Source organism: Gambusia affinis, linkage group LG19 (assembly GCF_019740435.1).
Source record: "Gambusia affinis linkage group LG19, SWU_Gaff_1.0, whole genome shotgun sequence".
NCBI lineage: Eukaryota > Metazoa > Chordata > Actinopteri > Cyprinodontiformes > Poeciliidae > Gambusia > Gambusia affinis.
Genome location: NC_057886.1, coordinates 20,268,819 through 20,295,015, shown reverse-complemented (window position 1 = coordinate 20,295,015; position 26,197 = coordinate 20,268,819). Strand labels below are relative to the sequence as shown.

General features: G+C 39.9%; 1 protein-coding gene across 1 annotated transcript; it reads left to right on the top strand.

Annotated features, from left to right (window-relative positions):
• Window positions 1-7,130: 7,130 nt before the first annotated feature.
• ppap2d (phosphatidic acid phosphatase type 2D) lies at window positions 7,131-25,493 on the top strand. The gene is made up of 6 exons (XM_044099667.1): window positions 7,131-7,904; window positions 19,803-19,960; window positions 20,054-20,340; window positions 20,475-20,532; window positions 23,659-23,835; window positions 24,009-25,493. The coding sequence occupies exons 1-6, from the start codon at window positions 7,697-7,699 to the stop codon at window positions 24,111-24,113; spliced, it is 993 nt and encodes a 330-aa protein (XP_043955602.1). The 5' UTR covers window positions 7,131-7,696; the 3' UTR covers window positions 24,114-25,493.
• The last annotated feature ends 704 nt before the right edge of the window (window positions 25,494-26,197 follow it).

Sequence of the window (26,197 nt, the reverse complement as noted above, 5' to 3'; positions counted from 1 at the left end):
TTTCCTGGCTGATTCTGGTTCTGCGAATGAAACAAACGCTCCTGTTAGCTGGAAGTTTTCTGAGTTGTGTATAAAATGACTGAAACTGCACCTTTACTATAACAGTAGTGATAACTGCAGTCACATTTTTCATGCAAACCGAAATGTTTACCTTCAGCTTTGAAGTTGACTAGTTCAACGGGGTTCTGTCAAAAAAGAATACAATAGAAGTTAGTCTCGAAAGTTGCATCATTTCTTTATGTCACAAACAGAGCAGCTGCATAAAACTTAAGATTTATTTCATGTGGGGATTAGGCCACCACCTACGCCTGAGAGAGAGAACAGAATAGATCTTAAAGAGGAAAATGAAGAGAGATCTGTTTAGTTTAGTGGCATTTCCCCGAATGTGTCAATGACGTCACTGAGCTTCCTCCAAGACATGAGGAGAGTGGTTAGACAAACAAGCAACTGCAACAAGTAACTCAGAACGAAATGGAAGTCATTCGAGATTAATCTGCTTGCTCTCCAGGATTTGGGTTTCTTAAATACCTAGACTGCAAATGTTAGAAGCAAATGCAATAATCAATAAATACAAATTATGGAAGTTTGATCACCATGAGGTTGTTTTGACAAGATGAGACTAAACAATTGAACATGGTGAGGTCAATGGGAGCAAGAGATGGAAAATGTAGTCGTCTTACCGATATACTTTGTACCGATAATGGGGATGAGATTGGATTGCTAATGTTCGTAGGCTGGAAAGGGAAACAGAAGCACAAAACACACCAATGATACATGGCACCAGAGGAAGTTACAAAATAGTGTCTGGAAATGGATATTTCCTTTCTACACCAGCTAAAACTTCCTTCAGCTTCCCTAAATGACACAGGGAAACCTGGCATCAACGGGCTTTCAGAACGACGGTTGTGTATGACGTGACTGATCTTAGACCGCTAAAGATTTATAGAGAAAGTAGTCTGAGACGGAGCAAAGTGCATGATTTTTTTTTTGTTGTTGTTGTTTTTTTTTTTTGTCAGACATTTTCTGCCTGAACTCTGAGAAAAAGCTGTGACTACGTGGGATCCGTAGCGGGGGTCTGTACGCAGCTGACTACCACAGGCACAGGTGTGTTTCTCACCAGCTGAGCTACTGCCTAAACCACATGAAAGAACAGAAGCGCTGCTGAGGTATTTATGTACGCCAGTAAGGACATTATCATTTTAATTCATTCAAATTTGAGATACCTGCTTGTGGATTTAGCGTCATTATTGTTGATCCTACATTTTTACTCTCTACGCCTAAATAGGGAACTTGTATATAAAAACTCACCTGTCCCCGTGTGAAGAAAAATGGGATGAATGAAAGCTGGGCTATGGTGAGAATACTGATCCAAATCAGGAGGATGTAGACCAGGGGATGCTGGCTCCTCTGTGGCATGATCCGTCCGATGGCTGCGTTCAGAGCCGTCTGAGCCCAGAGTACGCAGGAAGACAGATGTTGAGAAGTGACGACTGTTCAAGTCCTGAGTTTCCTCTGGTGTGCACCCAAGCAGAGTGAAGTCGCTTCCTGTGATACGTTGAAGATGGCTCTATCTATCTGCAGAACAAAAAATTATCCAAGTGGTACTTTCCCTTTTGTGCAAGTGAAGGCAGACACGGTAGGCCCAGAGAGTGTCTGCATCTGGGGGCTGGCCCTTTCCTTCCCACTCACCACAACTCACACCGAAATAAGGAACAAGGCTACCAGGGAGAACAAGAAGAGAAGAGAACTACTGACATTAACATATGTGAATTATTAAACTTCCTTCTTTATGTATGCAATCCAACACGGTAACCTTTCCTCTCACTTATGAAGTATTTTCCCCAAACGTATGTCCAGGTTTAACCAAATGAAGCAAATCTGAATGACAATAAAGGAGGCAACATCGAATAATAATAATAATAATAATAATAATAATAATAATAATAATAATAATAATAATAATAATAATAATAATAATAATAATAATAATAATAATAATAATAATAATAATAATAATAATAATAATGTTAAGAATTATTATCATTATCAAAATATTTTTTTTGGTCATTTTTTTCAAACTGAAAGGACACACACCAGAAACTAATAAAGTACCTGATAGAAGATTATGTAAAATTACTACTATATTAAAAATACAATATTCTATTCTATCAGTTCTGGTTTTCTTATCTCCTATTTACATAAAATCCCAAAGTCAAGAAATGGTGCGATCTCTACCTTATCTCTTAATCTACAATGTATGGTGTGTGATAGCAAACTAAATGTCACGCAGAAATAAAGTGAACAACTAACAAAATGTCACAACACTCTGTTTATTATTTGCACCTCGCAAAATTTCCCACCTGTACAAAAATTCTGGTTGAGGTCAGTGCTTGTGGTTTCACTTTCTCCGTTTGTTCTGTGCTCGTGGAAAGTTTTATGGCAGAAAAACAGGATGGGCTCTAGTTCAGCTATGTGTCATCAAACCTTATGAAGGACCAAAAGACAACATGATGATTGAGGTGAGGTACTTTTATTATTTTTAACTAGGAATCAAGAAGCACTATATCATGGAATAGGTACCAACTATCCTTTGCAGTACCTGAAACCCTGATTAAAGATTTTTTTAATTGGAACAAATAAATAAACGTTGTGTGATGGTCACATCAGCTGCAGCTGTGCATGTCAAAGTCATGTCGTGTCAGAAGGCCTCCCTTGTGTTTATGAAAAACAAAATGCAAATGAGAAAGGAAATAGACCTGTCTCAGCAAAGTCTTAGAAGAATGGCTTTGCTTACTTCTGCATTTTCAGATGATGTAACTTTTTCCAAACAAAAGTCAAAATCAAATGCCATTAAGCTGAATGAATCATAGTTTCACTAGGGAAAAACAGAGGAAGCACCGTACTACAGATGTTTTTCAATAACTTGCGAGCCAAAGTGAGAGTGGGTGAGGATGGACACCTGAGACGTGATAAATTCATGTTGGAAACAAGGAGTCATGTTGTATCTAGTGGGAAACAACATCAGCGTGATGTTGTCAGTTTCCGGAAAATCTAGTGAACAAACACAGAGAATTGAAAATGTTGACACAGACCTACATGTGGTAGCACTGATGTCATGAAATACACACTGCATGGGAAAACATCTCACCAGTAAAACGAGACTCAATCCATATTTGATCAACTTTTATGAGGCGCTACTTCCTCTATGCTTTTCTCTAAGGTCTGATGAATTACAGCCATCTAGAGGACGACAGTCAGAAATGCACAAAGGTTTATGATAAATAGTAAGATTAATAGTCAGTAATAGACAATGCTTCTGATCCTTTACTAAAGATGTCTTTTTCACTGTTAGTGAATGCCTGTAAAAATACAATAATTCTTGAAGAATGACTGATAATTCATTAGTTGAAGATTTTCTTCAAACAACTTTAGTTATAAGTGGAAATGCCAGAAAAAGATAAATAAACTATTTTACTACATGCAATATTTCTACTGGAAAATTGAATACTTTTTTCAGTTTATTATTTCAAAACTACTTTTTTCCCAGCTGAATTTTTTACTGTAGGTTTTAAAGCAGCTATTATTACACATTTAAAGAAATTCAATTATACAAAACAATAACATAAATGTACTCCTACTTGAAAAAGTCAAAATTTGTCATACCAGAAATTTCAATGCATTCCATTGTGATTTACCAAGACAAAGTAGCACATCTCCGTGTGTTGGGAGAAAAGGATAAACAGATTTAACAAATAAAAATCTAAAAAGCTTGTTATATATTGGTTTTACATTCGCTTTACTTTGTTGCTTTTAAATAAATATTGTGCAATGAACTGCTTTTTGAGGGAATCCTGTGTGTAATTTCATCTTGGTAAAAAAAACCAGCTGTTCAATAAACATTTCTGATGTTTGTTGGAGAACACTGGCGAACAAACAGCCACTATAAGACCAAGGAACATCTTAAACAGATCAGGGACAGTAGGCTTGGATTATTACAAGAGATCTTCAATAGTATTGATAAATCCATGGGAAAGGTAGAAGACGAGACCATTCACCTGAAACCACTAACACAGTGGAGTCCAGAGTGAGTCCTTCTAGTTTGTTCCCTGAGTCAAATGAGGGTTCATTAGTAAGACTCAGAAGAATATTGTCATGTTGAGAAGGTAGTTGGGTCATTTGAATCAGAGGACTTGATTCAAACAAGGACTGAAGCTGGGCACCCATGACCTGAATCCTATATTAAAAAGAGACAGACAGTTACCAAAGACAAGTTGGTTTGTCTCAAAACATCCCAAGTGACTCATCTCAAGGTAATTCTCAAAGTTTATATGTAGGAGCAGGTGAATATGAGTAAAATTGCTGGGAGGGAATAAACTAAAAAAAGTGAAAGAGTCTGCATGGACCTCACTTCCACTCTTCTTACGATTATTCTCCCCCAGACAGATGGTCTCTTTCAATTCTCTTTGGCATCTACTTGTTGTGCCAGGAGGGACAGAAACATCTGAATCATCATAGCATGGAGGAAGTCCCCAGAAATCACACTGTTATTTCTCCACAAGGCAGCTGGAGGGATGACCTCTGACCCCGCGGCTTCTCTTTTTACTCTGTTTCTTGTGAATACTGGCTTTCAGCGCTGAAACCTCCAGGAGGGAAATCGTCTCTTCTTCTGCATTTCCACACTGGGGATTCACTCCAATTACAACGGCCCAGTCAAAGCACAAACCTCAATCCAATTAAGAATCAAAATTTTAAAACAGATATCGATTGATGCTCGATGTTCAATCTGTTTGCATTTGAGCTATTTTGAAAATAAGAATGTCATTATTTATTTGTGACAAAAATCACAAAGGATCTAAATGCAGATAAAAGTGGTTCTACAAATACAAATGTTCGTAAAATTTGAATAGGGTATGAAACACTTCTGCAAATACATCACTGACCAATCTAATTGCATGAAAAATTACATAATTTGAAAAAAATCTAATTGAAAATCAAGCTGTATTTGTTTTTATTAGAGGAAGCATAGTTCTTGAGTGCCATTTTATTAATGTTATTTGTAATTTTTCGATGTTCCAATGATGTGTCAGTGAGGAAAGGAAAGGGGAAAAAGAAAAAGTCACAGCATGTAATTAATCATCATGTTTCACAACTTTAGGCTGTTTGCATTCCTTTGTCACCAACCATAACAACCATCACATCTTCTTGACTTTTTCCCCTGCTCCTTCAGAATGCTTTCAGCAGGTGGCAGGATAACCCAAAAAGTGAAAACGAATTTGTCATCCATAAGTAGTTACAAAATCTTTACCAGCAATGGAAATGAAATCATGTATTTTCCTGTTAAGTTTCAGATCTCTGTGCATGATGAAAACCATCCAAAACCAATTAGCATGTCTTGGTTAACAAAATTAAATAACATAGATAACCAGAGCATGTACAAAAGACAGTTTTTCAATAACATCTTTCAGATTTTGCTGAACGGTTATTCGGCAGGAAGAAGGAGGTCTTAGGCTCACATCCCAACCAGACAACTTTCTTCTTTCTCAGTATGACTTCCTCTCACATTCTAAAAATATGAAAGTAAGGTTTGCTGTCACCTCTTAATTGCCAAGATATATGAGTGTGAATGCTTGTCCCTGTTTTCCTGTGATGACCTGGCAATCTGTTCAAGGTGCACTCTGCCTCTCAGCCACTGACCACTAAATGAGTTCATGGCTCTTTCAATTCTTCAGGAACAAGCAGGTAAAGAAAGTGGAAAATCCACATATAAACTGTTGTGATCCTATGTGTACCTGGTTGTACCCCTCTTGGTAGAAACATCAGCCATTAACCTTACTCCAGAACATGCAATCAGGTTCATAAGGGTCTTCATAAGGGTTTTCTTATTTGATTTCTTATGCTGAAGCAAAGGAATTAAAGGATATTTTAAGATATTGGTCTTGAGAACTCAGGTTTCAGACCCAGGGAGGATTTTTGGTCCACTCTTCTTTGCAGAATTGTTTTAATTCAGTCTCTTTGTAGGGTTTTAGAGAATGGATGGCTTAATTAAGGTCATGCCACAGCATCTTAATCAGATTTAACATCAGACTTGGACTACGTCATTCTAAAAAAAAAAATCCTGTTTTTGGTTCCCATCAGTCACAGTTCCTGAAGCAGCAAAGCCTCTGGCCATCACGCAGAAAAAGACACGTTCAGCTCTTTCTGCTATGTACTTTTTAAAAAAATATGCCATATTAGCTTTATCACATATGTATATTGGGACAAACCTTCAAAAATTATGACCTGCTGTGTGTTGATAATGTCAAAGTTCCTAGACATCATAAAGTTGTGCAAAATAAATGTCTGTTGTTTCTTTATTCAGTGGTGGATTTTCCAAGTAACTGCTCTTTGGATGCCAATTATGCCAAGTGTAATTCTTAATCTTGAGCTGCAACCCTCTCAGTGTTGTTTTGAGTTCTTTCATGAACTCCTGGATGAGTTGTCAATGCGTCATGGAGTAATTTTGGTTGGGTGGCTCAGTAATTATTTGACAATAATCGCTCTCACTTTGCTTCCCTGGACTCTCAAAAGTTTCTGAAATAGCTTTGTGCTCCTTCCAGACTGGTGTGTGTTAATCATGTTGTTTCTGCTAGAGGGGTTTCATGATTTCACAAGTCAGGCAGTAAAGGGGCCTGGGTGTGGCTGGTCAAAGCGAAACAAAACAAAACAAAAAAATGCTAATCATAATTAATTAATGATTCAACAAAGTGGGGAAAAAATGTCTACATAGGATCATGTTGGTTTGTTTACTTTCCCCTCAATAAATGCAATCACCATTTCAGAATAGCTTTTTGTATTTACTCTGTTATTTATTAGAGACATCTGTGAAAGAACATACCTTTTTTTCTTTTTTATTTTACCGTAAAACCTGGTTTCTTTCCTCAACTGCAGTACAGAACAGCGTAGCTTAGCAGCCACTTGGATATTAGGAACAGCATAGTTGAACGATGTGTTGTAAACAAAGTGTCCTTTTATGAGTTTGTTAGTGGAACAGAACAGGAGCTGTAAGTGGAGCACGTCCTGACCTGGGTGGGACAGTTTAACGCCTCAGGAAATATCTGAGTGGATGGAAGCAGACAAACAGCAGGGAGGTCAGGGGCGGGGGTAACATGTGGGTTACAGTCTGATCAATACGCATCGATTTTCAGGGTCTGCAGACAAAGCCCCTTTCGATTTCAGACCCAGAGCTGCAACAATTCACAGAAAACAGGTATGAGCAGTAATTGGGTTTTGAGCCCAACAAAATAAAAGGGGAGGAGCACTGTGAGAAGTTCAACTCGTTAAGATTCAAGGGACCGAGCAGAACAACATGCTTCCACTCAGAAATGTGTTGTGAACTTAATCTAAAGAGTACTGTTCCCTCCAGGTCTCTGCTTGATTCCTCAGCTTCTTTTACCCACGTCCTGTACTTCTTATTGATGACAAACTTTGCCTCCAGGGGAGCGGTCGATCAGTTGGTGACCGAGGTCTGCTGCTGTCAAACTTCAGCTGACATGGATCTGTTGCACCGACGGACGCACTGAACAGTTTGGGAAATTTTCTTCACTCGCCGACTAGTTGCGACAGGACGAACTGACTGCAATTATTTTGTCTTCAACTTTTTTTTTTTTTTTTTAAAGTTATACCTACGCATATACATAAAAAAAAAACTTTCCCAGACATGCAGAAGTTCAACTCAAGCGGGACTCACTGCAGCACGCTGCCCCGGGACGCGGAGCTGCAACTGCGGTTGGCTGACAGCGGAGGGTCCGGGGAAGGGAGGGAGAACGGCGCAGGGATACATTTCCTCACCCAGCCAGAAGACCAGGGCTCGTTCTGTACCAAGCGGAAGATGCTTGTCGGCTTGGATGTTATATGTCTCTGTGTTGGTAAGCAATTTATTCAAGTCTAACTCATAAACCTAAAGACGTCACTGCTTTCGTAGACCGTTTTCAAACATGTAGCTAATTGATTATCAACTTTCTCTCTTTTCAACATTCTCACATGCATGTTAGGAATAAAGTTGCTTTTCAGGGAGACAGGAAAGCAACATCAAATGGAAATTTGGTAAAGTTAACACAGCTGCAAAACTGTTTTCCAGAAGTTCCAGACGTGGAAAATGTTCCAAGAGGAAGAAAATTCACGTGGGGGAGAAAGAGGGAGGGAGGCACGGCGCAGGCAGGGGCAAGGGGTGGGATGGGGGTGGTCATCTGGCAGCAGCAGAGCTGTCCCGAGAATTCATCTGTTCCCATGGCAACCCCACAAAGTTCCCGGGACAAGAACGTGGGAATTAGGATGAAAACATGCCTCGTGCTTGTGTTCTCGTGCTGAAAATTACCCCTCCTCACCGAGCTCTTTAGCCTGTCTCACTGCAGGATTACTGAGCGTTATCCCCAAGTAATTTACCAAGCACAGCTGAAATATTTTGTAGGCTTATTATGTGATAAATTAGCTGGCAGAAGCACAAAAAGAATTCTTAATACCAATATAATTGGAGAACCTCTGCCAGGGCTTAATTATGATATGGGAACAGTAGAAATTAGCTATTATGAAATGTGGATGTCAAACAATAATAGCCTTACCTAGAAAGCAAATAACAACAAACAATGATTTTCCTTATTAATGTTCTAGCATACCTATCTTGTCTCAAAACAGAAACCATTGCCTGCTTCATGTTCAGACAAAATAATAAATGTAAACAGTCATAGTTGTAATACCAATCTACATGTACAAACAGATGTGTTTTTTTTTTTTGGGGGGGGTGGGGGGGGGGTTCTTTTGATGGGATCAAGATTCAGTGCTGTTATGTTTGGCTGGTAGAGCACAGGTGATGAGGCTGTTGTAAAAGCCATATAATCAGAACTATTATTGCTGTACTTAGACTGAACTGAGCTTTCAAACATTTGTTGAAAGGATATAAAGCAAATAGTAATGTGAGAATGCTGCATCAAACTTCGAGTAAGTTTGTTCAACTGGACACAATATATAATAACGTAACGTCAGTGTTTTTTAAAGTTTCATTCCTTTGATAAATCTTGATGAAATATTTCTTTACGTTACTATTCCTATTACAAAGAAATAGGATTACATGGCTGATGTTTACAAGAACATGAGTAAAGGTTTTAAGGATGCATTTCAAGCTGGTTTAAAACTTTGCTCTGTGTTGAATCTTAACCTTGAAGTAGTTGGTAGTGAGTGCTATTTGGTAATTCTGAAGATTGAAAGGGTAGATTGGTTTATGCATTACTTTGTGACAAGCCCAGGGAACAGAGAACTGATGTTGTGTGAGTAAGTGTTGATTCGTTTAACTAGCAAACATGGGAGAGGTAGAACCCGTCAAGGCAGACCAACGGGTCTGCTCGTTGGCAGTTGAAGTGTAAGAAATAAAGAGACAAACAAAACTGCTTTGTGAGGCTCTTAGATTCAGTAACACACAATTCTTAACCCTAAAGGTATGCAATTAGCTTTTCACTTAGCACACTTCTTAACAGCTATGGTTGCTGGTTCCGAAAGTGGTTGGACACCTGTCATCGTTACTGAGTAGAGGAAAGGTCAGGTCTACTAAAACTCCAGGTGACCATGCAGCTTTCGTTCTCACAGAGCTTCTTTCTTTGACCTCTTTTATCCTTAAACATTTTGGATTGAGATACATGCATCAGAACCTCATATTGACGTCTGGTAGCCAGCAACTTGCTGCAGAAAAATTGCAGCATAAACTGGATGTTGCATAATTCCCAGATCCATACTTGGACTTGTTAGAAAATGAAATGCTGCACAGACTTTGTACCTGCTGCTTTGCTGCAGCGTTCCTTTGGGAAGAATACATTTTCTTCATGGGCTAGGATTAGTTTTACAGTGTAAAATTTGTGTCATTTGTTTGGAGAGAGACCAGAGTAGTAAACTTTGCAACAACAAAATTTAACAACATATGTACCTTAATCTAAATGTAGAGCACAGGAATGTTATCATCACCACACATAGTTTGACAAATTCACTTGTATGTAGACATGAAGGATTTTGTGTCCATATAAAAATAAAGTCAACAGGTATTGAAGTGTACAAATCTTCTCTATTTGTATGAGTTAAAATAACTTGCATGTAAAGGTGGTAGAAACAGTTTGACCAACACATTTATATTTATTCTTTCCCTAAAAGTGGGCACTTTTTATTTGTTGTGCCTTTTTCATCTTTTACCTTTATTACTGAAAAAGAGAAACAATTTCACCAGATGAGATTCAAGTGTTTGAAAGCGAGATCAAATGCAGGAAAACATAGCTTTGCGACATAATTGTTGAATGTTGTATTTGATTATGATTACCCCACATTTTTGTCTATTCTTTCTTTGTTTTTCCATCACCACGATGTCCCCATCTCTCCTCCTGAACCTTCTGGTTGTGAACACTAAGACACGTTTATTATTTGTGGCCAGAGTGGACGGTAATCATGGCAGGTGGACTTCTACAGCTCCACAAAGAATGCGTTAAATCAGCCGTTTGCAGTTTGTGATATTAGACACACTGACATTGCTGTGTTGACTGTAATGAATCATATCATATGTGGCTCTAAAAACAAATTACTATTTATAAAGTGACCTTTCAGAATACATTTTTATCTGGTATTTTAGTTTTTCTTGGTCAGTACTGGCCATACTTCCAAACGTTTGATCTGTATTTGTACAGGCCTGCATATCATTGGAAACTTTATTTATTCTCGTAGCTCTATTCACACATTATGTAGAAAAACTGCAGTCTGACTGATGTTTTCAGGCCTTTATTTATGTTAATTATGAAGATTTTCACTTACAGCTAATGAAAACATGGCATTTAGAATTAGAATATTACATCGGACCAATGAAACAATATTTTTAATATAAAAATGTGAGATTAGCTAAAGTAATTAGAATATCTGCTTAAACATTGTGCTATTCAAAGAGAAACAAGCCTGTTTGGAATGAGTATTCCCATTTTATGAATGTTACTGGATATATTTAGGATCTCTGCAGTAGGACAAACTCTTTGAGAGAGCATCAGTAAAATCTATTTAAAGCAGTTAACGAGTGTAGCAGTTTATCTCTATTGTATAAACTGCTACACAGATTTAGTAAAATGCATTAAAGTGTGTATTTCTTGACATGTTTGAGAGTCTTTTGTAACAAAGCATCGCCAGCATTGGGCCCACAGTGCGACCTCTTCTAGTGAAGTTGTAAATTCTTTGCATGCTGAAGTCACAGCCTTCAAATCACCACACCATAACATACAGTTGGTAATAATTAGTATTATTAGCTCTACAGGCTGCCATCTGTTTGATTCGTCCTTGTCCTTGTCCTGGTAACCAGCATGCTTGCTGACAGCAGTTGCTGAACTTTGGCTCATCTGTTGGCATTTGGAAGTGAATGGCTCCATTTATTGGAAATGAATCGGACTCTTCATTTCACAGCCTGCTTATCTCTGACAAAAAGAAAGAAAAAAATCCCCCTGAAACACATTCGTTAGATCTTCACAGACAGTTGACCTGGAGTATTATTCATGCTTGGGATGGGGGAATTTCACCCTGAGGCGTCATCGTAATTATGTGATCACCTGACGAGTGATTAAGTCTTCTGAGGCTTCTAGGGCTTTTCTTCTAAAGTTTAGCTCAATGTGGCAACATAAAGTTTCTATTATGTGGTCACATTTTTAGTCTTCAGGATTATTGACAAAATAAGCAGAGACTTTGACACGGTCTACCTGCTTCTGACTCAACACCAGGTTTGTTGAAAATTGTCATTCGTCATTTATAAGACAGGGCTGGTTACAGGCAGCAAAGACATGATTACAATGCTTGCTTCACAAAGATGGATTGTTCTGGATCAGCTCGGCTCTCCTTGTGTAAGCTGCAGAATCCAATTGCCTGAGTTTAGTCAAGTGTTTGCTTGTGTGCTTAAATATATGCATTCCTGTTGAGACTGTGGGGTTTAGACTAAACCAGAGCTGACAAAATCTGCGCCCTTTGGCTGGGACTAAGATTTAGGGTCCGAACTTTGAGAGGTCAGCAGATTTTGGGTGTTTGTCATTTCTGAAGAGCAAGCGTGGACAGGTCTTCCTCTCTTTTCACAGCTTTCCACCTGCATTGGTGTTCTTCTCCCTGTCATCACCCCAATAAAGCCTGTTATTAAGTCTCACAAGGATAATTCAAGGATAATTGGGCAATATATGAAGGTGCCATTAAAAAACCTCCTCTAAGCTTAATTTGGACCAGTAGGAATGCCTTTAGGCTTGACCTTTCTCTAGAGGTTAAACACTGAACTGTGTTCTTTTCACACATCTGATACCACAAGAGGCAGAAGTACAGAAAAAGACATGGTTGTGGTTTATCTTAGCTACTGAACTAACAGATTCACAAAATGAAAGGCAATTAAAGAAGCAACCACTTTTACAGCAGAATGTGTATCCCAGCTGAAAAGTAAAAGAAAGCTATATTCAGATTATCATCATTGTGGAAAGCAAGATCTGGTTCCAAGACGTGAAGCAGCATGCTGCGACCGTAGATGGCTAGTATCTATGATAGAAATCAGGATTCAAGCAGAGCTTGTTCATTCGACCGTATCTCCAGTTACACAACAAATTCTTTGTCCCTCTCTTAGCTTCAAGCAAACTTTATTTTAGCAGTTCAGGTGTCCCAAATGTAAAATCTGTGGTCTAAATGTGTTCTGTTTTTTTATGCATCTCCATGTGATTTGGGCAGGTTTATGTTAGAAGGTTTTATTCCTCGTCTTTTGACAGAGAAAGCTGCCGAGTGAGTAAGACGGCTGGAGGCCAACACGTCACAGCACGTTTGCGTGTGTCTGCCCAGGAATATTAAATAGCTTGCAATGTGTGTAATTGGGTGTGGGTGTGTGTGCGTGCGTGTAAAAGTGTATGAGTCATATGGCTTCTAATTCCGACGCTACTACAGCGGCCATGTGCTTGCTGTTTGTTGACAAATTTGCCGGTCCTGTTTTTCTGAACGTCTTGGGCCCTGACTCCCTGAAGTTATGGAACAAACTGGCGTCACTCTGGGGCTGACAGATGGAGAGCTATTAAAAAGTGGCTCAGTCAAATCGTTAGTCAGTGGAAGAAGTGACTTTGCATACTGCCTTTTATTAGTGTATTAATGCATCTTCTTTCCATTTGACAGCACGGTCAGGGTTCAGAAATCCAATAAGAGTTCCTTTCTACCATCCACTGCACTGCACTTTACTGTATTGCTTCGTTCTTCTGTTAGTATGTTACAGGACTGAGAAATGTCTCAGTTGCCTAAAGGCTGAGGGGCGAGTGAAAGCCGGAATGAGTCGACATCCTTTGGGAGGGATATGGAAGGATACAAGATGAAGATCTACAATACGGGGCAAAGGTTCAACCCTTGGGTACCTGTGGGATCCTATACACAGCTGTCTGTTTATATCTCAGGACGGAATACTCAGAAAACAATTTTGGCTGCCGAAAGCTTCAAATGTAATTTTAATGAGACAGCTCCAATCTAGATGACAGTTCCATAAATGCCTTTGGTGGTTTTGTTGGTATTAGCCTTAATGAGTGAATGAAGATCTGTGCAGCATTTCAAACCTCAGCGCTCGTTAGTTGGAGTCGGTCTGGAGAAGGGTCTCCACCAAGTTTTCCACCTGACTTTGATTACAAACAATGTCTCTGCCTTTGAGTGTTTTAAACTTAAAGGCTTTTTTCTTCTTCTGTTTAAACAAACTTTCCTCTCGCCATCAAGAAATGTGCAATGTTTATTGTAAAAGTGTTTTTCCCTTTAAATCACCACACCCAGGTTGGACTGTTGACACACAAGAACTGCTCTCCTCCTTTGAAAATAACCTTGATAGACCTCTTAGATAAGACACAACAACTACTTATCCCATGCCACTGGTTTGTCCTTCCCTCGCAATCACTATCTCTGGTCAGGTCAGATGAACCCTGAAGAGTGCCAGGCTGCTAATAGCCAAAATGTCACTAGGTCTGTGTAAACTCATCAAGTTTTTGTTTGAGTCAACATGCTGGTGCACCAAGAACTTCCAACAATTTCTTCTGTTGATTTGTGACTTTTTCACAAAGCTACACTTGATTTCCAGTCAACATAAGGCATGCAGTCCACTTTTGGCTCCATTCTGTAGTTTTTGTTCAAGCAAGTTTCCTTTTAAATCAGAACTGACCAACGTAATACCCATCCACATACACCAGTTTCCAAATATATAGTACCATCACTTCATGTCAACTCCATACTCAATGCATTTTCTGGAATCCTGTTTTTGACATCACCACCATTCACCTTTCTGTGTGCACCTTTACCCTCTCACCACAAAAGCCCTCCAAAGAAAACCTTGAAGGTTTCCAAGGTGCATACAACTGGAATATGTCCCTTTTGTTCCTGCTGAATAAGAGACAGACATACAAGACACTCCACTCATACCCTTAGCTCCGAAACTGGTCTCCAGGAAGCCGGGCATTGAAGTGTGAAGAGAACAGAAGCAGCTGTGGGTAGCATGTCTCCTCTGGCCAGTGGTAACAATAAAGGTGTTGAAGGGCATGAATTCTCTCCTGACAGTCTTTGTTTTTTTAATAATTCAAGTTAGATCCAGGTAGAAATATTTGTGGTTTATTTTTGTTGTATGTCTGTTTATTGATTTAGGCCAATGATATCATTGTTTATAGCTAGACTGGTACCTTGAGCTGAGTCACTGTCTTTCTCTGGGCATTTTTCTGTCTCCATAAGATGCATGATGATAAATGAAGCAGGGGGGGATTCTTGCTTTGGGTCCAGCTGCAGAAGACGTTGATGGTATCTCAGGGTTCAGGATATGAGTCTGTTGTGACTTCTCAGACCTTTTTGTTCTTCAGTGATAAATCTCTTTGTGGTGCCATTGGGGCAGACAAAATACATCAGAAGGGAAAATAGAGAATGTGTCAGTGCAGAAGGAGTTTAATTGTTCTTCTGCCTGTCCATCTCCTGAACTGGGTCACCAAGAAAGAACAGGGCAAGACACTGTCTACTGGCAATTGCTTAATGTCTTTGGGCTTTAATTGGTGGTGAGAGTGAAACATAATTTCTCACATTGCCACAAAAGACCTAGCTCAGACTTTATAGACATTACTTGGATGCCAGTTTTCTTGCATCACAAACAAAACCCTCGCTGCTGTTTATTGGCATATTAGGGAAGACATCAGGCTGCTCCTTATTTTGTTACAGGGGATTATTGTGCCCACAAAAGCCTCAGAATATGCCAATGCATATCCAGCATTTTTCTTCCTCTTTTTAAAGAGTTGACTAGAAGAAAAATAAGCAGCTTGAAGATTTATGTAGAGTACGTCGGTACATGTAAGCCGGTCAAAGGTAAACAGGAGATGGACCACCTGTCAGGGAGGCTGCATAGCTCAGTCCCAAGCTGCAGGCCAGATAGACCTGTGTTGACAGGTCACTAATTGTATGTCCTTCACTTCTGTCAAAGGCCAAAAGCTAATCCAAGCCTGTGCTATCGGGTGCAATAATACGGGTGGCCATTACTGCTGCTTAGATCTAGCTTTAGGCTGTGTCCCTTATCTATGAGGTTGGATGGACTGTATAACAGATAGAAGCAGAATACACCAAGGTTATCTAGGCATGTGATTTTGTAAGAGCCCTGAATGTACAGTATGCCCTTGTAATTTTTTGGCAGCATTGTATATTTTGATGAGTTGTTTTAATTCTGAGTGATTCTTTTCCCTTTCTGCTCTTGTGGTGTGTTTAGTTGTCTATTAGTCTGTGGGTTTAGCCTTATTTGTATGTAATTGTGGGTTTTAAAGTGTATATGAATCTCTTTAGGCATGTGAGGGGTATTCTCTTAGCTGAGGCGGGGTCGTGTTTACAGAGCGGGTCCCAGCAGAGCCCAGATCCCTGACCCTCACATTCCAGAACCGCCACTAATCGCCTCCGTGTGCTGCTCCTCTTGGAGAAGCCCTTGTTGCATCTTTCATTACTCTGTCTATTGAATTGTTCTCTCACACAAGCATTACTGCCCAAATCATCTATAATCTTTCCCCTGACTGCCCATTTTAGCCTGTTTTTGTTTTGACACTCCATGACAGAGAATAACTATAATTTACTTGCTTTTGCTCGCAATCTTTAATTACTTCCTTGTTATTTTCTTGTTGTTGGTTGTTGTTTTTCTCCTCTCACAGTGAGCTCATTCTGCACCGTGGTCATAGATGTGTAAATTAGAACCAGAAGAGTTTCTCAGAATGGGGCTTGTCTCCCCTCCTTCTTCCCCCTGTTTTTTTCTGTCCCTTTTGACTATTTGAAAGAATTCTGGCTCTGAAGCCAGGCCCAGAGAGCAGCACTTGGCCCGGCTCGGTTCGGCTGTTTGAGCTGAACCACTTCTCTGCCTCCTCTCAGTTTCCTCGCAGGCCCTCATGTTCTGGCTTTCTTTTAAGCATGTCTAGGCCAGGTGCAGAGGTTGGCTCACAACTGCCTGATAGATGATGTGACAGTCTCTGGAGGGTTTTTGTGTCTTGTTGTGAAAACAGGTTGTGTAGCTGCAAAGCAAGCAAGAGTTTGTAATGTGCAGTTAGGCCTGTGCATTTGGTTTATGTTCTTTTTTGTTGATCAACTCATTTTGAATGTGATTCACCTGATGATGAAGGTAACTTTTGTAGTTGATTTGAAGCCGGAGTGACTTGCGTCATATTACCGTTAATACTGTTTAATGTGTGTTAGAGGCAAGTTGCACCATACGCAAAAACAGGGCTACAGCAGAAGCCTTTCTCATTGCCACTCACTGGTTGATAAAAAATACCTCTGTCTGGCTCAGCATTTCATGGGTCCCATTAGACACTGAGCAATGAAAACGATCCCTTAAAAAGTCCATGTTCATTCTGTAAAAGCGCCGTGTTTGGACCCTAATGGTGGGCCTATCCATTATCTCTCTGTCAATGCAGCAACATATTGATTGCTGAAAAAGGACCGGCTCTATCGTAAAACCAGATGAGGCGTCCGAAAGGGGATGTTAATGGATTTCATGGACAAGCAAAAAGCCTCTATCTCTGTTTGTCACAAAACTGCCTCAGTTATGCTTAACACACGTCAGTTATGTTCAAATGGTGACTATCTAGGAGGACATATCCTGTGCCCAAATATCGTTTAAAACATTTTTACCAGCACAGCAAATTGTTGTGAACTATTGGGTGATACAAATTACTTTTGGCATCCAGTTTTAAGCTGGACTGTTGTGACTTAAACTGCAACAGAGAAACAAACACTGAAATGTTGGAATTAAATATGCATTTCCAATAGCAAAACGCATGCAAGACACCCTTTCTCAAACAATTTCCTGTTTTAGGTTCCAATTATTAGGAGTCTACTATTTAATATAACATTTTCTATAACATTAATGCCTCTTAGGATATATTACCTGCAAAACAAATTCATGAATATTTTTACATTTGGTTTTGTTACTTTGGTTTTTGCATAACCTAAATCCCACAGTCCCTATGGTAAAATCTGGTGGCAGCATCATGCGCTCGGGATACCCTTCTTCTGTTGGGACAGGGAAGTTGGTCAGAGTTGAACTGAATTAAATCCCTGGAAGGAAACTTGTAAAATGCAGACTTGAGACTGGGATGCAGGTTCGCCATCAGGCAGGACAACATCAAACATCCAGTCAGAGCCACAAAGAATTTCGATCAAAGCATGTTTATGTATTAGAACGGCCCAGACGAAACTCCGAAGCCGAGACCAAAATCCAAACAAGAATCTTTCGCAATACTTGAAAATTACTGTTTCTAAACTTTTCACTCAATTTCTATTTTACGTGAAATCACAGGATATAAAAGTTAGTGTCTAGATATGCAAAGCCGGTAAAAATATAGCCCAAGAGAATTACGTTAAGCTGTTTTTGTCAAAGGTGGTACTACATAGTATTGACTCAAAGGGTCAGAATATTAATGCATGCTTTTCAGATTTTTAATTGTTAAAAACTTGTTGAGGCCTTTTATCATTTTCCTTCCAATTCACAGTTATGGATTAATTTGAGTTGATCTGTCACAAAACATTAAGGTTGGTGGTTGCAGCATAAAATGTGAAGAAGTCCAAGTTGTATGAATCTTTTCGTGAAGCATGTCTTCTGTACCTACCATTAGGAAGATTTTTCTGTGTGGTCTGTCAGGGTTGCAAAACCTCTGTGGTCGCTACACATTTTAAGCAGGTCTTCATCTCAAGATTTATAAGATTTCTAAATATGGAATAAAGTACATGCAGTCCCATATCAATTTACTGTCGAAGCTTAGTGTTTTGACTTGCTTTACATGATTTAAAATCAAAGATGTCAAAACAAAAGCTGAACATAAATGATGAAAGGATACCTGTGGGAGGTGTGTGGGTGTGTATATGTATGTGGTGACTGAATGTGATGAGTGAGAGATGGGGGTCAGATGAGAGGTGCCTCCTATCTGTCTCCCTCTCTTTGTTGGCGTCATGGCCCCTGCTATCTGTCTGCTGTGGGTTTTCCTCTCTGCTTCCCTGCTAAACTTCCTAAACATGGCTCTGTTTGGTCTTTCTGTAAGGGCAACTTGACTTTGAACAGAGTTCAACCAGTAAATCTCGACTGCACCAGACGTTTGTAAATCAAGTTATCGTGCGATATGAGAATTTAGTCTCAGGAGTATTCAGAATTTTAAGTGGCAGAAGATAATTGCCATAGCAACTGTTTATCTGTACAGTGAGAGTGATCTTGAATAGACGTGAGAGAGCTGAATGAAGACAATACAATACCTGACAATGGATTATATTTAAACCTTAGATACGTGTTTTCAGACTGCTGTTTGTGTGTTTGCTTGTTGTTTATCTTGCCTGCATTTAAAGTGTATATCCTGTGCACTACAAAGTCACGTAGTCTGAAAGATTCCCTGGCAGGAGCAGCGTTTTTGGCCTGGGCGCGTTCCAACCAAAGAGCAGGCCTGGGATGAGAAGGGGAGGCAGAGGTTAATGATTAGTCCCATGTTCTCACTGCATTCCACAGGGGGACATGGGATAAAGAAATGGAGGATTCTGGGTAAGCCTTTACAAGGTTATTGGCTTTTAGTTTAAAAGTACATTCATCAGTTTTTTTTTTTGTGTTTTGGGGGGGGTAAAGTGGTGTACTGACACAGCATTGCCACTCATCACTGAAGCATTGCACAACTTTTGACTTTTGCTGTCTGACTGGGCTTTCTATTTTGCAAAAGTTAGACTTTGACCTCTGCTTTGATAATCATTTACCAGGTTGAAAAGTCAGGTTAGATGATTACTCATTGCTGGTTTAAAATTAGATCTCTTTGAAGAGTGAATTCATTGTTCCTTTTACTCTCTGAAGTTCTGTAGTTTTTGTTACTATGCTCTGTAATGCCCTCTTCCTCCTTCCTCTTTTTGATTTTCCACTTCTGAACTTTCCAGTGCCATGCTCATTTTTCCATGTCTTTGTCTGTCAGTCCTTTTCCTTCTTCCTCCTCCCAATAGCTGCATCCAGGTTGATGCAGCTATGACTGGAATGTCTTTCCCCAGTTATTAGCAGATTGTGTACCCAAAAGCCTGATACATAATATCACTCCTTACTTTACCTGTATCTCATGACAGAAGTCAGGAGAAAGCCAGCCTTTCATGCTGCCAGCAGCCTGTGCCTCCATCAAGGCTGCCCCCTCTCTTTTCTTTGAGTCTTTGTGATCCTTGATTCACAAACCACAACTCAGACATTCATCAAGTCATCTTTTGTTTTTGTCTGCTTCTCGATCCTCACCCTTTTTTTTTTCGTCTCTCATCAGCTTCCATCCCATTTTTTGCATGTGAATTGAAGGCAGTGACTCCGTATGAACGAGGTTTTTTCTGCGGAGACGACAGCATCACCTACCCATACTTAGAGAGGGAGGCCATCCCCGACACCCTGCTCATCGCAGGTGGCATCGCCATCACTGGCTTAACAGTAAGGCCGACCATATATAAGTTCCTCATGTTTTTTTTCACTCAGCTGTCCAGCGTGACATTAACAAACCAATTTCTGCTGTTTCTGTTCCAGATTGCTCTGGGCGAGTGCTACCGTGTGCGTTTTCGAGGCGTGCTCTCACGAGCTTTTGTCAGAAACCGCTACGTGTCGTGCCTGTACAAGGAACTGGGAAGCTTCCTGTTTGGTTGTTGTGTGGGCCAGTCTCTTACAAACATGGCCAAGCTCAGTGTGGGGCGCCTGCGGCCAAACTTCCTCTCTGTGTGTAACATCACATATGAATCCATTAACTGCACTCCTGGCAGCTATGTCAATCAGGTCAAATGCAATCCACGCAATGACAAGTTGGTGGTAGAGGCAAGGTGTGTATCTATGTTTGTTCTCTATTTTCTTTGTGCTCAGTGCTAAAGTGCTAAATAAGGGTGGATTATGGTGTTAGCTAACTCAAGCAGTTAATGTGTAAAATGTGACATCTTTTATTAATCTTTTCTTTCAGGAAATCCTTTTTTTCCGGGCATGCTTCCTTCGCCATGTACACCATGCTATATCTGGCAGTAAGTGCTTTACAGACACATTTTCCATGAAACTAATCATAAACATGACCTTCACTTTCACTCATGAGCATATATGCTGCAATTACTAAAGGTCTTTTTTTTCTCTAAGTGCTGCAGCTCCAACTTTCTCTTTATGTGAAATAAAACTTTGAAGTACTGATCCATTGAGACTAGAGAACCAAATTTGCGAGTATTCATGAATCCATTCAACACAGATGAACAAACACCGACAGGCATGTGCTGTTTAATACATTAACTCCTGATTGTGAAGGAGGGGATGTTTGAGAGCGGCAGTTCCCAACATGCATCCTGTCTCAGATCGAAAGAACTGGAGAGACAGAGAGATGGTGGGGGCTGGAGAATGAGGGAGGCTGTTTTCCACAGGGAGCATGAATAGATGAAGAGACTCCACAAACAGAGGAGGCCTTGTTGTGGTTCTCATTTAGCAGAGGGGGTGGAGGGCTGAAAGTGCCTGCTGAGAGATCGACAGGCTTCTTTCAGCAATAGACACCCTCTAAACCCCCTCCTCCAATCGCCCCCATCTCTTCATCTCTCTCCCTTTGAATGCACTGCCCGGCGCTCATGGCTGCTTTGTGAGAGAGAAGTGACAGTTAGAGAGAGACAAAAGCCTGTCATCATCCATACAGTGTCCACATTCCTTGTGTATTACCCATAATTAATCCATAATTGATCATTTCAGATGACCTAAATATTTCCATGCACAAAGTAGCCCCTCTTATGTTTCATTCATTTGCTTTATGCCTCTGGAAAGGAAAGCTTCAGTGTGTCTAAGTGGGATTTTATGTGATGTGCTCTTTATGTCGGTCTATGTGTGACGTGGGGAAAAAAAACGCCTGTTTTTTTTTTTTTTTTTTACATTTATTTCTTACCAGTAAAATCATTTGATAGGCCTAAATAAAACCCAGTGTTACCAACTACCTTTAAAAGTCACCCTGAAATAATAGAAAACCTTTTCTTCCATCCAAACAACCCATAACTGTGGTTGAGAAATTAAAGTCGAAAATTACTTTCACATAAAGAAGTCTATTGATGTCTAAATGTGGTTGAATAGTGGTTTGGTTCAAATGGTCTAAACAAGTCTGACTTTCAATGACTTTTTATTTAAAGGGGCCTTGACAAGTAAAATTGTCAACAATTCTTTCTGGCTAAGAAGAGACTAGGAGTGACCAGCCTGAAGGAACTACTGAGCAGAAGAAAAAGAGTCTTCAGGGAATTATTAAAAAGAACACAAAAGAATAGAGACAGCAAAGATGTGTACAGGAAGGAACTAGAAAGCAAACTACAAAAGAATAATATCAGAGATGTGTGGTTAGAGGTGAAGAAGATCACAGATTTCAAGCAAACGGGAAAGTTGGGAAAGAGCAAATGAACTGAACGCATTCTTCCTCGGACTCAGTTCAGGAACAGACTCATCATTTCACCCTCCATTGACCCGCAGCTTTTCTGTCAAACCTCCGGGGTTTTATCTTCCACCTCAGTCATAGACTCCTCTGTTTCCTCAAGTTTGTTTTCAAGCAATTCCAGAGATGCTGCTGCTCCTTCTGCTTCTCCCTCCCACTTTTCTGTCTCTAGAAGTCAGGTGAAGAGGCAGCTGGAGAGACTGAACCGGAAGAAGGCTGCAGGTCCAGATGGTGTCAGCCCTAAAGTCCAGAAGGCCAGAGCAACTCTGTGGGATTCTGCATCTGCTCTTCAACCTTAGCTTGATCCAGAAGAAGGTTCCAGAGTTGTGGAAGACATCCTGTCTTGTTTCAGTACTGAAGAAAACTCACCCATCAGTCATCAACGACTGTATACCAGTCCTGGGAGACTCCGGTTGGATCATCTGAGTAAGCAGACAAGACATTTCAGGACCCCCTGCAGTTTGCTTATTGCCATGGAATTGGAGTTGCCATCATACACCTGCTTCAACAAACCCACTGTCATCTGGAAAATCATGTTCTTTCATTTCTCCAGTGGAATCTGATGTGCTTCATCAGAAACTTCAGGAGACACAGGTCACCTGGATCAATGACTACCTGAGAACCAGGCCACAGTTTGAGAGACTGAAGGACTGTGAGCCTAACCAGGTGGTCAGCAACACAGGAGCACCACAGGGGACTGTACGCTCACCGTTCCTTTCCAACTCTTGTCATCTGCAGAAATCCTCAGATGATTCTGTAGCCGTCGGGTGCATCAACAAGAAGTTGAGTCCAGAAAACTGGCGGACCGCTTTGTGACGTAGTGTGGGAACAATCAGCTCATCTTCAACTTGAACCAAACAAAGGAAATGATTGTAGATTTCAGGAGAAACAGGGTTAGATCAAACCCTATTTCCATTGTGGAAGAAGTGGAGGTCTGTTGTAGAGAGTGCATTGTTTTGCAAAAGATGTAGAAGCTAAAGAATATTGTTTCTGGAAGGCTGCATACATTTTTTTTCATAAATTTGACAGTTATTCTGCATACATATCCATTACAAGGTGATGAAGTTGATAGTTGTAACAGAACTACTGAAAAAAAGAAACAACGGGAAATAAAAAATAATAAGAGGTGTTCAGACAGACAGCTTTGCACATTGGCTTACTACTTCCTAATGTTTCAATAATCTGTAGACGACTTAGGCCTGTAGGTGCATGCCTCCCGGACTGTAGCCAGCTGTTGGTGCATAAAGCAGTGGGAGTAACACCTGCTCACAGTGGAAGTTGAGAAAAACCCAATGAAGGTCGACTTTCCTGGAGGAATGTGGGTCCTGTTGTCTGATAAGCCCAGACAGAACTCAGATAACTTTATAAAGCTCTTCCTGCCTCAACATCACACTTAAATGTATTTTGAAGCCGCAAATTTCTATTTTCCCTTTAGCGCCGATGTGGTTGATGAACGTAGGGATGGAACACGGCATAAGAACTGTTTATGGAGTCACGCCAAGTTTCTGTTTTCCCTCTGGGTTGCAGATGGAGCGGATGCTCATCTTTCACTTAAAGTACTTTGTCTCCGTTTGCAGAACTTTAGTCATTAAACATAATCACAGTTTTATGTGTTTGGGGCATGCATTAGCACACAAGCATCTACATGCATATATTAATAGTGTGGGAATTGTAAAATAACAGTATTTATCTTCTTTTTTTGCAGTTCTACCTGCAGGCGAGGCTGTCATGGCGAGGAGCTCGATTACTGCGTCCACTGGTGCAGTTCCTCTTAGTGATGCTGGCCATCTACACAGGCCTGAGTCGCATCTCCGACTACCGCCACCACCCCACTGATGTCCTCACTGGCTTCATACAAGGGGGGCTCACTGCATACTGGGTGGTATGTTCAGAGTTACTCTCCTCTTTGCAAGATTAATTTCTGTTTCCTTTCGGGGGAGTTGGGTTAAACAGTAGTTTCGTTCCACCATCTCACTCTGCCCTCTCATGTGGGGTTTGTGTATATCTCCTGACATGCTTTTTTTTTTTTTTACATTTTTTTATCTCTGCCTGCAGGCTTTTCACATCTCGTCCATGTTCAAGCCCTGCACCCGTTCAGACATGTCTCCAACAAGCGTGTGCCTAGAGAGCCCACTGTCCAGCCAGCAAACGGTTTGCTAGCAGGTGGAGTCAGGAGACACACAAGAGAGGATGGACTGCAACAAAGCAAGAACAACAGATGTTGAAAAGATAAACATTAGTATATAAAGTAAGGGACTCATTTCAAGACAAGGATGTGATAGAGTACAATCTAACGCAAGCTTATACATCTTGACATACTCATTCACATGCTGACGTACTTTCATGTAACATGTTCACACACTCGTGAAATACAACAGGCTCATACGGCGGTACGTAAAACCTGCCCAGTGAAAAGAATGAATATTTCAGATATTTTTTATATAAATTTAAGATATATGCATATTCTACAAGATGATTTTATAAGCTGCTAATGTTAAACTCTTTTTGGTCTTTTTTATTCCCAATGAGGAGGGTTTTAGAGTTTGTCTTGGCTTTCAGAGCACATCTGATCACTCTTTGATCACAAGTGATCTATGGGAAAATACCAGCCTCCTCTTTATTTTTGCTTCTCTGTTCAACTGGGAAAATATCGACCAGCAGCTTTGAACATAGAGCACCGCACCACTTCAGATGTGAAGAGCGCTTTGCACAAGTCAGCATAACTAGCAGAGATGACCAACAAGCACTTGCTTAAGTGTGGGACCATCTTTACCTCTGGTGCTACGATGGGCCACTTTCCACATCAGGCTGCCTGGCATCACCTTGACTCAACAATCCCCAGTGTGTTTGCAATACAGTACAATACAACACAATACAATGTTATCGTTCTCTGTGGAGGAGCCGGGTTGGTTTCGGCTCTTCTTCTACAACACCACTTTTTGTACTAACCACTTTTCTCAGAAGGTGGAGGCTTGACTGAATTTTTTGTAACCTCTGACTTTTGCCCCGGACTCCAATCTCTAAGCTGCACCTTGATTTATGCCACTGAGACAGAGACGTTGCTCTCCTGTGTATCAAAATTAATAGCACTTGACCGTAGCTAACCTTCTAATTATAATCTATGTTAAATGTTTTATTACAACTGAATAATCAGTGTTTATTATTCTTAACTTCAAACTCATACACTATGATTTTGTCTTAAGATTCTAATTGTGCAAACTGTATGTAAATAGCTGTCATTTTATGAACCACAGAATTTTAAAAGTATTAGTTCCAAGACTTGGACAAATTTTACTTGTTTGTGTAAATGTATGTACAGGTGCAGAGTGTCTCTCTTGTGCCTTTTGTAACAACTAGACTGAGCCACAGATATTATCACAAAGCTATATGTGTTGTGTTCCCAGTTATTGTTATTTGTTTATGTCTATATCTGTGAATGCCGCAGAGGCAGAAATAACCACTGTACTCAAAAAAAAAAAAAAAAAAAAAAGGAAAAAAATCCCAACCAAACCATTAAAGTGAATGTCAACTGTTTTCGAATTTTTCTGCTGTCTGTTATTTTTGGAAGAAGTACATGTGAAGCACGATTTTCTTTCCCATGTCTGCCTGCGGTACTGTTGCAAAATACGCTGTAAGGCAAAACACAATGGGCCAATCAGAAACAGCAAATCAGAACCTTTTTCAAAACAAGCAAAAAACACTTCCAGCAAGAAAGCACAATACCAGTTAATATGACAGAAAAACTAATTTACGTGAATTTACTTAGTAATTTACGTACTAAGTACGTGAAGATTCGGTCAAGTATAAGGGGTTTGAAACTGTGGAAACTGCATAAATTAGCAAGGAGATTCTGGATATTTATATGGAAATATATATAGAAACAAATAAAAAACAAAAAAATTGTTTATCAAGGTTTAGAAAGTTGCAGCAATTTTGCAGTTTTAAGTTTATTTGTATTGTCCTTGCTCCTTAATTCATGTGGTGTAATAATTGAAAATATATCAGAAAACATGATTAATTTCTGCAACTGAGTGAAAACTTGCTGCATGTAAATTCATTAGACTCAAAGCAACAATATTGGAAGCATTTTTGTTGATGTTAACGAGGCTTACAGTCAATAAAAATCTCAAAGGGAGAAGAACATACAAACCTCTCATAGAAATGATCTGAGCAAGATTTGTTGCTGTGTAAATAATATTTATTTTATTTCTTTATTTATTTGGTTGTTGACAATTTTCCGGTTT